Source organism: Rhinopithecus bieti, unplaced genomic scaffold (genome assembly GCF_001698545.2).
Source record: "Rhinopithecus bieti isolate Rb0 unplaced genomic scaffold, ASM169854v2 scaffold_59, whole genome shotgun sequence".
Lineage (NCBI taxonomy): Eukaryota > Metazoa > Chordata > Mammalia > Primates > Cercopithecidae > Rhinopithecus > Rhinopithecus bieti.
In genome coordinates, this window is record NW_016803115.1 from 1122829 (window position 1) to 1135659 (window position 12831).

A 12831-nucleotide genomic window follows, 5' to 3' on the forward strand; every position below is an offset into this window, starting at 1 on the left:
TTGACTAAATATCTTCGGATATTAATGGAACAAGTGAAAGGAGGGAGAGAGATGGAAAAGTTTTACAAGTCCTTGAGTAGCCAATAAAATTTGACGCTGCTCAGAATACTATGACTTAAGCAAATCTGAATTCCATGCACAACATTTTGTTGATTTAGATTAGCCTATTATAATATTTGACATCTAGAAGTCAAATACCAAAAAGTTCTGCTTCCTAATGTATAATCTCTTTGTCCCTCTGTCTGTGACCCAGGGAGGCACGGATGAAAGGAGTCTTACTGCGCTGGTGGCAACCACGCCACAACGGAACAGGTCATGATCAGTGGGCTTTGGACCATGTGGAGGTCGTCCTGTGAGTATCTGATACATGGCATACATGTCCATTTCAGGAAGGTGTGAAATTCCTTTGATGTGGCATGCTCCTTAATTCAGTAAGAACCGTTTTTTATGAGAAGCCCCCACAGGAGCACTTTGGCTTATACTCTTTTGCAAATGCAAGCTATAGCTCAAGTCATCGGTGAAATAGCAAAGCCCCGAATGAAAGTACCTTAGAAAACCTCCATAAGCACAACATTGATTTAAGGATTGACAATATTGGTTAAATTGGATAAAACAAAGTCTCCAGGTAAATGGGAAACCATGTCTTAAGGCAGATTTGGGTTGCCTTATAAAATGAAATGACATCCTTGAAGAGGAAGGATCTGTAGTGGGCAGTGTCTGAAGTGTTACTAACTAATGTGCCCAATTACAGACATTCTCCATTTAATGATGTGGGGGTTGCAACTAGAACAAAGAATTTGTGATTTCAGATTCCTCCTGACCAATCCCAGCACCTAACAAGTTAAAGGTGTTTTTCCCTCTTTATATAATAAAGCTGTCACCACTCTACCTGGCTGGGTTGACTGTTCCCTCACAGAGAGATGACTTGCTTTTTCTCTAACGATCTAGTTCCTGTAGAACTGGAATGCTTATGTCTCGACGGGTTCGGACTGATGGCTCCAAGTGGTTGGCAAGGAGAGGCGAATCTTCTCGGTAGATAGGTTCAAATGTTCATTCTGTTTACCAAATCCAAAATGAAATCAGTCCCTTGGCTGATTTCAGTCATTTTGCAAGTAAATTTAAGTGATTAATTGGTAGGAAAACTACCAGATTTGTTTTCGTTCAGTCATAGCCATGAGCTGAATTTTTCAGTCTTGAGCTAGCCCTCGTCTTAGTTTTCACTGAGGCACCTGCTTGCATGGCATCCATATCAACCCCCAAATCCAAGAGCAACCTGGTCCCCACACTAGCCTCCTGTGCGCGCTGCTGCTTTTGGACAACTTGCTGGGCTCTGCCTCCATAAGACAAAGTTGAAGTTTAAAGTAACAGTCCAGACTCATTTGAATCTAAATATGAGGCTGATGTTTTACTTAGATACTGATTTCCTCAGACTACATTATTCCAGCAGAATAAAATAGCCTGGGCCCTGAAATGAATCTATGTACAGTAAGGCCATAGAGAGATGTCTACATAGACCAAAATTCAACCCTAGAACCATTTTGCCCTGGCTATTTGCCTTTCAGGACAGCACTTCTCAATCTGTTTGAACGTCAAAATCACTTGGGAAGCTTTTGAAAACATCAACAAATGTCCCAATGCCCAGGCCCATCCCTTTGGATGAGGCTTTAAATTGATCTGCAGTGGGAACTGGACATCATTCTTGTTTTAAAAGCAGCTCAGGTGATTCTAATCAACTGGTAGAGAATAAAATTAGAGTCAATAACCACTTCTTATCTTTCAAGTGGCTTGCCAATACAATTTGCATTAATGGGGCTCCCTGTGCCTGACAAAGCATTACCAACTCCTATGGAAACTTCAAAACCTGACAGTCCTCAAAAGACAGCAGGATACTAATCCTGCCCTTGAGTAAACACAATAATTTTTAACGTATCACACATTTGAGTAGATATTTTCATCCTGCCCAATCAATCAATTGCACTCATCTATTTTGGATTTCAGAGACATATCATCACTAGTAATTTCCTCACTTGTACTAAGATTAAAAAGCAGGGGCGAGGGGTTCAGAGGTGCCGATATACCAGCCAGTGTAAAAGCAACCCCTTCACATATTGGAAACAGAACTCTATTCCTTGCTCCCTATCAACCTGCTGCCTCAGAGGTTCTCAGAGCACCGGCAGGAAGCCTCAGCACACAGCACCCAAGGAATCTCCCAGGTCACTTGGTGTTGGAATTAATGCTTACAAGCAACTACCAGCATCAAGCTCCGTATTTTAAACACTTTGAAGAATTTGTCATCTACCAGGCTCATATCCTTATAAGTCTGTTCTTATCCTGCATTATTATCTCAAACTCTCAGAGCACTAAAACATTTTGAATGAGACAAGAGCATTGTTACATTTGCATGGTGTTGTATGCTTTGAATTTTATTCCAAGTCTTCTTTCAGGAATAACTTAAAAATTATAACTTTATATATACCATCACATGCTTTTATGTATATATCATTTCAAAAGCAACAAAGCAGTCTCTTTATGCCATTTCAAATATTTGTTAAAGGATTCCTTTATTCCCTTCTTTTTGAAGAAAAGAAATATCTCAGTTCAATAAATGAGTTGTTTCAAAAAATATATAAGATGTTATATTTCCAGAACTATGTTTTTGATGTTTTGCTCTGATCTTATAGTTTAACATTTCTATATCACTCTACCCTTTCAAAGCACTTCTTTTCAAAAGAGCCACAAACAGTTTTAAGGCATTCATTCATTAATATGCAATGAGTAGCTCTACAAAATAATTACTTCAATTCATTCATTCATGTGATGAGCTCAAAATAAACAAGTTCCAGATAATTCAAAAAATTAAATACAATTTTCCAGAGTGTCTTTCAATCACATGAGGCACAAAGAAGCTAGAGCCAAAGTTCATGTCATGATCACAAATATTCCTAATTATAACTTTGCTCCAAAGGATGTATATTTAGAAATAGGTGGAATACTTCCATAAACCCCTACTAACTGAAAGCATTCTCTTAATTAACTGCACTTTTGTATCAGAACACTTGATTATTTGAACTAGCAATGTTAACTCCTCAAGCATGGCGGGGAGAGGAGCAGACTGAGGCTTGTATCTTAAGAGATACAAACCCTACCTAACTGTATGTTACAAACAGGGCTACTGATATGTTTTTGCAACTAATGGTTGGGGCATACATTTCACTTAGGAATTTTTAGAAATGTACTTCTTTTTTTAAGAGAAGGTGGGCTTTAATCTAACTTTATTACCATAGTTTCGCTTTTGTGCATGTGCACCAAGGACACATGCTAAAACCCCTAGAAAGAAAATTATGGTCATGCATGGTATCTTATATTGAGTTTAACCTCAGTACTGCCCATATTAACCAAGAAAACACAAGTTTAATGAGAACAAATTTAGCACTTTCGACAATATTTCAGGATTTAAGTGTATCCTAAATGAACAAGATTTATAGTATCTTTTTAATTAAATGGTTTAATTCTAAAATACTACATGTGGAAGGATTTGAGTTTCATAAATATGGACATACAGAATGACAAGCCCCACACCAAAAAAATGAAAACCTTCCTTTTAGCATTTAACAAGCAGTCTCTTAAGCTTGTTTGAGAGTGTAATCTTCCCACTCTCATATTTTCCAATAAAATCTGCACATGAAAAGCATTTCACGATGATTAGCCCCTGCTAATCTGCCATATAATAGATGAACCGAATTGACAGATATTTTTCCAGCCTCACTAGCTTACAAAAAGTCCTCATTCCATAAAGTCTGAATGATGTGGCATAACACGATCATTGACAATCAAGTGTCAGAAAAATAATATCTCTGAATTCATTAGCTAGCATAGAATATTTATTTTTCAGTATATGTTTATGAATACATTGGGCAGATCCCTCACAAGATCCATGCTGGTGAGGTTCTTCTTAGGATAAAAGAGAATTTGTTGTCTTAACCATTTTTGTTGGGGACTCATACTTCTATCCTAAGAATCTCCCTCACCCAACTCGCATTTCATTCACACATCACATTTCCTGCGTACGTGTCTAAGTCACACCTGTCATGTGTATAATAAAGTGGGCCAATTTTTGCATGTGTACCTTGAAAGCAAACTGCTCAGTAAAAAGTTAGCCTTCGTGAATGAATTGACTAAAAAGTGAATTATTACCACATTTACGGAGAACTGCAAATGTTACGTTGCTAACTATAGTCTTAAAAGCATTTATCAGATTTTAAAATGAGTTCCATCGTGACCATCCCCTCATGCTATTCATTATCAAGATACTGTCACATTTTTGGCACAAATGATTTATGGAGATGAGCATATTACATTTGTTGCAAAGCATATTTGTCCTTTATTAAATTTGATTGTGTTATCTGACATAGAAGACTTCTGTATTTTTTAAAGCCCATTCCTTAATATATTCAGGAATTAGTATTTCCTACAATGTAAAATAATTGAAAATCAGATAATAAAATTAGTAGTTATTAAGCTATTAATATTTATAATTTATATGCAACATTTATGCCAAATGTAGTACTACAGCTACATGTATCTTAACATACGGTTATAAGCAAATATTGCATGTTGCATTACATAGAAAAGTATATGTATATATTGGGTATAGAAGAATAAGAAATAACTTCTTTAATTTTTATTTTCAAAAGAGATGAAAAATCCTATATTGCGTCTAAACCTGATCAGACTTTTATGACTAATCACAGTGCTGCATGCATTGAAAGGCATTTTTTAACTTGTGTTATATTTCATTATTTGCTGTCATTGGTTTTCCACTAGAGTAAGGTAAGTCCTCCTTACTAAATCTGGGGAACTGTTTACTAATAAATAGTTTCATCAGTGTCACCAAACTTAACTGAGAAGTTTTGTAAAACACCTTTGCAACTTAAAAAAAAAAAAAAACTATGAAAACAGTAATAAATGATACTGGTACATACTGGAACATTTGAAACTTATATCCATGTAAATTCAGAGCCAGTCAAATTGAGATAAGTCCCTAATATATGCAATATTGGGCACAACAGCATAGACCAGAGTGCTAGTCAGCATTTTGTCACTGGGCAACAGATTTGACTTAGATTCTCCTCTGTGCTTGACACTGTATTGGGTGCCCTTGAAGTGCTCACAGTTGACACATTTGTTATGAGGGACAGGGGAAAATAGAAATGTGTGCAAAAGATTTAGGGACTCTGATTACATGTAATGTCTTTTGAAAGACCTACTATGTTGAAGATGCATGAGGGTCCCTTGACTTACCAATTCTCCTCTAAGTTAATAACTGAATTGGCAGACGGAGTAGATGTGTTCATAATACTTACGAGTTCTAGATCTTGTCCTTAGGTAAGACTGGCCACTTTTAATATATACTTATATTTGTCCTCTGAGATACTTTAAAACTTAAGAAGGCAAAATGGTTATAATTTGTTGAACATCTATATATAGTGCTAGAAGTTTTCATTTCATCCTTACAGCTCCTGAGGTGCACATTATTTGATATTATTCTCATCCCCATTTAGCGGAGAAAAGAAATATGAAATCTTCAGTATGTGTGAGATACTTGTGCCTGCACTTATTTGTGTGTAGCCTTCCTGAAAATGCATGGCCTTTAAGTCAAATGTGTGGCATCCTCTATGCAGGCAAGTTTCAGTGATAGTTTGAATGGCAGCTTCCCATCTAACACTCACCAATATTTCTAAGATATGTTGAACAGTCCACTGGATTCTTATGTCTGCATTCATATAAATCATTATTCTACCACATGTTTTGATAAATTACTGACAAGTAGAAATGACTATATTTCTATGAGCTCAAGTTAGTATCAATTCTCTATCTCCTCCATTTCCTTTAGAATCTATTAAAAAATCAATTGAATTGTTTTCATAATAATAAATGAGCTAAGATTGTGTGTCTCCTTTGAAGAGTAACAGTTCAAAAGAGCACAGAGTCACTACTTACTCAAAGATCTTGCAATGGCCATATTTCCTATGCAGAAACAAGGAAACATTTTATAATTCTATATGCCATCTAAGTCCCTAAACTCCCTTGGCAATAATGGAAATTTACATTATCATTTCCAAGAAGCCTTTCTTGTTCATTCTCCCTTCTTTCAATGACTTACTTATAATGGGAGGATTTTTAAATGGACCTAGTTCTATCCACAACCAAAGCAAATTGATATGTCAAGTGATGTGCTTTGGCATAGCTGATGTGCTTTGGGATGAACATTACCTCTTTTTATTGAACTGAAAATAAAAATCACTTTCTCTGGTAATTGCAGTGAATAAATAAATCTTTAAAAGTTCATTGCACTTATTATTTCAGTTATAAGGTTATCTATAGCTGTACATCTAAATGTATCAAAAACAAAAAATAGGCTCACAGATATACTGCACACCAAAAAATGAGTAAATATAAGATAAACTTGTTAAAAATTCCCCTAATGCCCATGCTGTTAGACATTTTAGAAGATACAATAACTGTGTAGGAACCATGTCAATTTATTAAGTGGTCTTAGAGGCAGACAGCATTTTAGTATAGCTCGCCATAGTGCCATGATTTTGAAAGTCTCATAAACTGGAAATATCCACTTCATTAGATTCCAACCTAACTGACTCAAAAGATTTTTATATTTCACATACCAAATTACCAGCTAGTTTCCAGGATGCTTTGATAGTGGGTTTTTTTTTTTTTTTTTTTGAGACGTAGTCTCGCCGTGTTGCCCCAGGCTGGAGTGCAGTGGCACAATCTCAGCTCACTACAACCTCTTCCTCCCAGGTTGAAGCAATTCTCCTGCCTCAGCCTCCCAAGTATGTGGGACTACAGAGGCGTGCCACAACACCCAGCTAATTTTTTTGTATTTTTAGTAGAGATGGGGTTTCACTGTGTTAGCTGGATTGCCTTCATCTCCTGACCTCGTGATCCACCTGCCTCAGCCTCCACCTCCCAAAGTGCTGGGATTACAGGCATGAGTCACCGCACCAGGCCGCCATTTTTAATGTGACTGTATAAACACTAGGCATCTATAGGAAGTCCATTACTATATGTATATCAACATTCTCAGGGATCAAAAGATATGATACTGATGCATAAACTTACTCAAAATTAAAGAGCACCCAGGCCAGGCACAGTGGCCATGCTGGTAATCCAGCACTTAGGGAGGCCGAGGCAACAGAATCACTTGAGGCCAGGAGTTTGAGACCAGCCTGGCCAACACAGCAAGACCCTATCTCTACCAAAAAAATTAAAAAATATATATTTAAAATCTTAAGAAAAAATGTTATTTAAAAAAGAACATCCAGTGACTCAAATTGTCCCCTAAATTGGTTGTAAGCTTCCACCTTGGAGTAGTTTTTAGGGCACTAAAGATCTGCAACCTGCTACTATTTATTTTCTCACCTACAAAGATAGAGACTTTCAATCAGCTCCATAATAAGTAAATAATTATATGGAGACGTTGCTTTAAAGCTGTTAAGTAAGCACATCAAGTTTTGTTAAAACTAAATGTTATTTTGTTCCCATATATTAAGGTAACTTTCATGTCAATCTAGGTTGCATTGAGATAACAAAATATCTTGAGTGTTCTAAGTTTATCTGTTTTTGATGTAAAATATTTTAATTATTTTAAATTCTCTTTGAGTACCTTATACCTTTAAACGTGTTTTAACAGAATAATTTTCATTGCTTTAACTTTGCAATTATTCCTTATAGTTAAAGAGTAATGATTTACCACAGGAATCCAATCAGTAAGTCACCATAAGTTCAACAAACATGCCTTGACCACACACGCATGGGTCAGGCAGGAGGCTCAGTGATATGGTGCGGCGGTGGGGGGAGTTGGGGGAGTTGGGGAACTGGCCTCCATACCAACAAAAGTTTAGTTGTGGGGAGCCAAGATATGAACACAAACTCCTTCAAAGCAGGATATGAGCACTCTGAGAGTTCAAAGTAGAAAAAAAAAGTTCACTTATGGAGGGAGTAAACAATAAAGAAAATGTAATACTTGAACACGTAGAATCTAGGAAGTGATGTTGACACACGTAGAATCTAGGAAGTGATGTTGACAGCTGGCCAATGAAGCAGGTAGAAAGGACTCAAGGCATTTGAGTAGAGCGGTTTGTATAGGAATGTAGAAAAAGAAAGGGCAGAATAAGATTAAGCATGAAGAGGACTTGAAATGTCTGTTTAAGTTGGCTTAGCTGTTGCTCCATAGATAAGAGGATTCTGCATGGTTTTGGGCAAAGTGAAGCCAGTGTTTGAGGAAAAGTTTACTGAATCTGGTGTGCAAAATCAATTTCATGTATGTGTAGGAAGGTATATATGCACATGTATACAATTATGCATTCAGTTATACTTTCTTAGTATTTCAGGGGTTTCCTTTCAGTGTTTTTTTTTTTTTTTTTTTTTTCATAAAAGGAAAAAAATTAAGGAGGCTAGTTCAGGGGGCCACTATAATAGCTCAGGAAAAGAACTATAAGGTGACCGAGGATGCTGGTAGTAAGACAGCAAGTGCCAGTCCCAAGATTTTGTGAATAAAGGAGCAACAGGATAATTTTTCTTGACACTTGATTAGTTCAGTACATTAATTCCTTGGGTTTTTTTTTTTTTTTTTTTTTTTTTTTTTTTTTGTAACTCAATTTTACACTGGCAGCAGTTAGTACTTATAGCAGCTAATAAATGGATAAATTTGTGTCACTGAACTATGACACTGAAACTAATCAACTTAGTTGACACATGTAATATTGTCACATGGAGGGGATAGGAGGGGGAGGATAGTAAATCTGCCTAAAGACAAAACTTGATTTTTTAAAATATTTTTCTCTACAATGTCTTCAGGATATATTGTTTCCATTTTATTGTTTCTAGCATTTTTATATTATTGAAATCTAGGAGGGGATGTTATTAGTACCTTTTTTATTTTATAAAATATGTATCAATTTGACATCTATCAGTATTTTAGCACCAGTGCTATTGCTTTTTGATTATACATATTTGATGAAATTCAATTTATGTCTTTTCTTTTGAGATGTTTTATTATAAATTTTCTTTTCTATAAAATTATAAAAATATAAATTTTATCAACCTATAAAATTATCTTGTTTTAAAGTTTATATTTTACAAGTGCTACTATAATATACCTAACTATAATATCTATTATACTAGGTAAAACATCATTTTACACCTTACCAGCATATTGATGATTGATAATGCAGATTATACTGCTCAGGACCAAATTACCCTTTCCCTGTCTCTTACCCTAACTCAATTTCATGTCATATCGATCTTTATGTTGGAATCACATCACATGACATTATGTGTATTTTGTGTTTTCATGGAATTAGGGAGAAAAGGCTTTGGGACCATGAGGAAACTCAGTGAATTTGGAAAATACTGATAGGCTCACTCTCATAAACCACATATTGATGCCACATATGTACATACTGTCACTCAGGTCAGAGTGTGAGAATATGATCCTTTCAGTGATGTTATAGCTCACGATCCTTTTTAAAGGACCATGCCAAAACATTAATAGCTATCACTACTAGTATTGTACAGTTTCCTACAGGATCCTGAAATCCATCTTCAGCATTTTTATCAGCTTCACATACAGCATGTATGTATAAATGTGTGTATGTACATATGTGGGGGGATATATACATACATATTTACAATTATACATTTGGTTACACTTTCTTAGTATTTTATGAACTCTTCTCAGTGGAGTGTCTCTTTCCTGAGGCCATGTTTATAAAATATAACCCAGATGCTTATGGTTTGAGGAAGATGAGAATCCAACATTCTGAGAAAAACTGACCTCCTGATTTTGTTCCATGAGACTACATGAACTAGTGTTTCTTTTGTTGTTTTTTAAGCTTTAAATGAGAATGTTTGCTAAAGGAACCAAATTATTTTTCCTCCTTGTTAAAGATATATTTAAATAAGGCAATGGGTATAGTGTACACTTCTCAAATGAAATGTACCCAAGTAAGGATTTTCAGGAAGCATTCAAGAATAAAATAAAATTCAAAACAGTTTCAGTTTGCTATGAATCAAGAGAATTTGGCATATTTTCTGGTTCAGAGCTCACTCATGAAAAGACAGGGATTTCTTCACGGCCAGAGGCAGTGAGCATAGGTCCCAGCCTTCGGTTCCTCTGACCCTGGATGGTCATGTGAGCTTGACCTATTAACCCTGAACATTTTCAAATAAATATCAGAGTAACTTAGGACCTAGAATAGATTGCACGTTCAATGATGGGACTTACATGCTCTTTCTCCTTTCCCTCCCTGCCTCTATCCTGTTTGATTTTAACAGCACTCGCAAACAAAATTACATGATGAATTTTTCACGACAACATGGGCTCAGGCACTTCTACAACAGAAGACGAAGGTCACTTAGGCGATACCCATGAAGAATCAAAAAGTTTATTTTTTTTCTTCCAACATGTGATGTGTTGCTCTCCATTCTTTTACATCTCACACTGCATCTGATATCAGGAAATATCCGTGAAGGACTTGGTGATTACCTGAAAGCCCTTCTCAAGACCGAGTGTACACCACTTTCCCACACTGTGAACTAATGACAAGTGACTTATTTGCTCATAAGTAAATGTCTTCATGTTGATGTGTCTGTGAAAGTTGTGATCTGTCATAATATCGGTTACAGTGGCAGTATTGACAATAAGAAACACTTTAACAGAAAAATGAAGTTTAAGCACAAAAAAATTAAGAGATTTTATGTTTAAAATGGCATTTAGCACAATATTTAACATTCTTGGTCACAAAGCTATTTAAGTGGACTGTATTTCAGCTATGTCTCATGTTTTATATGATTAAATTATCATTGTTTGTCCTTTATGTATTCTATTCTACAATATAACACATTGAAACTGTATTTACTTGTTATGTTGTAATATTTTGCTGCTGAATTTGGGGCTACTTATATTCTGCAGAAAATTAATTAAAATGCCTATTCAAGAAGATAGTGGTAAAGATATTGTATCTCCTTTAATATACTCCTTAAAATGTATGTTGGTTTAGCGTTGTTTTGTGGATAAGAAAAATGCTTGACCCTGAAATATTTTCTACTTTAAATTGTGGACGAAGACCCTATCTCCCACAAATAAGTTCCCATTTCCTTGCCTAAAGATTTTTTTAAGTGTTCTGTGGCTGATTTACTAACAGTAACTGCCATTTTGTGTCTGTGATAACAGAGTGATTTGTAAAACAGTGGTTGTTTTTTCATTGTGTTTTCTTCATGGATTGTTTTCTCTGCGGGTCATATTCATGCCTTCTGATGAAGTTGTACCAACACCAGCAACATTATAATGGCCCTGTAGGTCTGAACGCTATTTGTGTAACTGAAAGGTTGCACTCTAGGGAGAACCAAGCTAAAAGCCCATGCTTAAATAAAAATTATGTCCAAAAGCCACTGAAGTTCATTGGTCTTCATTCATTTTTAATTAAATTTTATGTAAGATTTGTAAGCCTGGTCAGTTTGGAAATTATGATGTCAAATATTTGCACCAGTTTTTTGTTTCATCATTGATAATAGCAATTATGAAGCCACACTTTCAATTTAGCCATTTTTCTCTTATTCACCTTTTTCTGCTAATTACTCTGTAATTACACTAAGAAAAGTCAATAGATAGGCCGGGCGCGGTGGCTCAAGCCTGTAATCCCAGCACTTTGGGAGGCCGAGACGGGCGGATCACGAGGTCAGGAGATCGAGACCATCCTGGCTAATATGGTGAAACCCCGTCTCTACTAAAAAAATACAAAAAAACTAGCCGGGCGAGGTGGTGGGTGCCTGTAGTCCCAGCTACTCGGGAGGCTGAGGCAGGAGAATGGCGTAAACCCGGGAGGCGGAGCTTGCAGTGAGCTGAGATCCGGCCACTGCACTCCAGCCTGGGTGACAGAGTGAGACTCCGTCTCAAAAAAAAAAAAAAAGGAAAAGAAAAGAAAAGTCAATAGATAATTCCAATAGTGACTTCACTCCTGAGAATTTTGTTACTGCTAACGCTTGTCTGATCATAAGCACTCATGTGTTCATTGAGTAAATATTTATTGAGTGTTTGCTATGGTCCAGGCACTGTGCTAAGTGTTGAGGATAAAATGATGATTGAAACATTTTCCCTTCTTGATTTTAACATCTACAAAATAAAAAGTATGTTAATATTTTTTTTTTTTTTTTTTTACTTTCAAGAGGAGGAAAAAATAAGAAAAAAATGTTAAAACTAGAGTTTTCAGCAATGGCAAACTTTCTCAATACTTTTGACCCCTCTAATGCTGAGCCTAAATACTCCTACAGTGAATGAATTAATATTTTAAAGAACAAATACACCCACTGGAGAACAGCACCTTTTAAAACACTTAAATGTGAAAGAAATAACTGATTTCAGAAGATTCTTCCTACCATGGCCCACTTTAGTCATTTTATATATGCAATCCTTCATCAAATATCTATTAAGGGATACCATGTGCCAAGCACAGGCAAGGGCACTAGAGATGGATTAGTGAACAAAAGGAGACACCATCGCTGTACTAAGGAAAGTCACAGTTAGTAGAGGAAGAAGGTATTTACTAATAATCACACAAATAAACGGATAACTGGGTAAATACCTCATTAAGCACTAAATATTCTTTTGATAATCATCTATTAAACATCTACTATACTGATGTACATTATTTGGGAATGAAACATGGTTCTCTTTCTCAATGTATAGTCTAGACCGAAACTCAGAAATACCAACTAATACATACAATACTAAGAAGGTGCTGCCATAGACAT

The 12831-nt window shown here is 35.9% G+C and overlaps 1 protein-coding gene across 1 annotated transcript in view; it reads left to right on the forward strand.

Moving 5' to 3' along the window:
- The window catches only part of RELN (reelin), a 529597-nt gene extending 518125 nt beyond the window's left edge, over positions 1–11472 (forward strand). Inside the window, exons 63-65 of the mRNA XM_017851861.1 lie at positions 254–352; positions 4825–4830; positions 10357–11472. Of these exons, the coding sequence (XP_017707350.1) occupies positions 254–352; positions 4825–4830; positions 10357–10453 (202 nt within the window). The 3' untranslated portion in view covers positions 10454–11472. The remainder of the gene's footprint in view (positions 1–253; positions 353–4824; positions 4831–10356) is intronic.
- The last annotated feature ends 1359 nt before the right edge of the window (positions 11473–12831 follow it).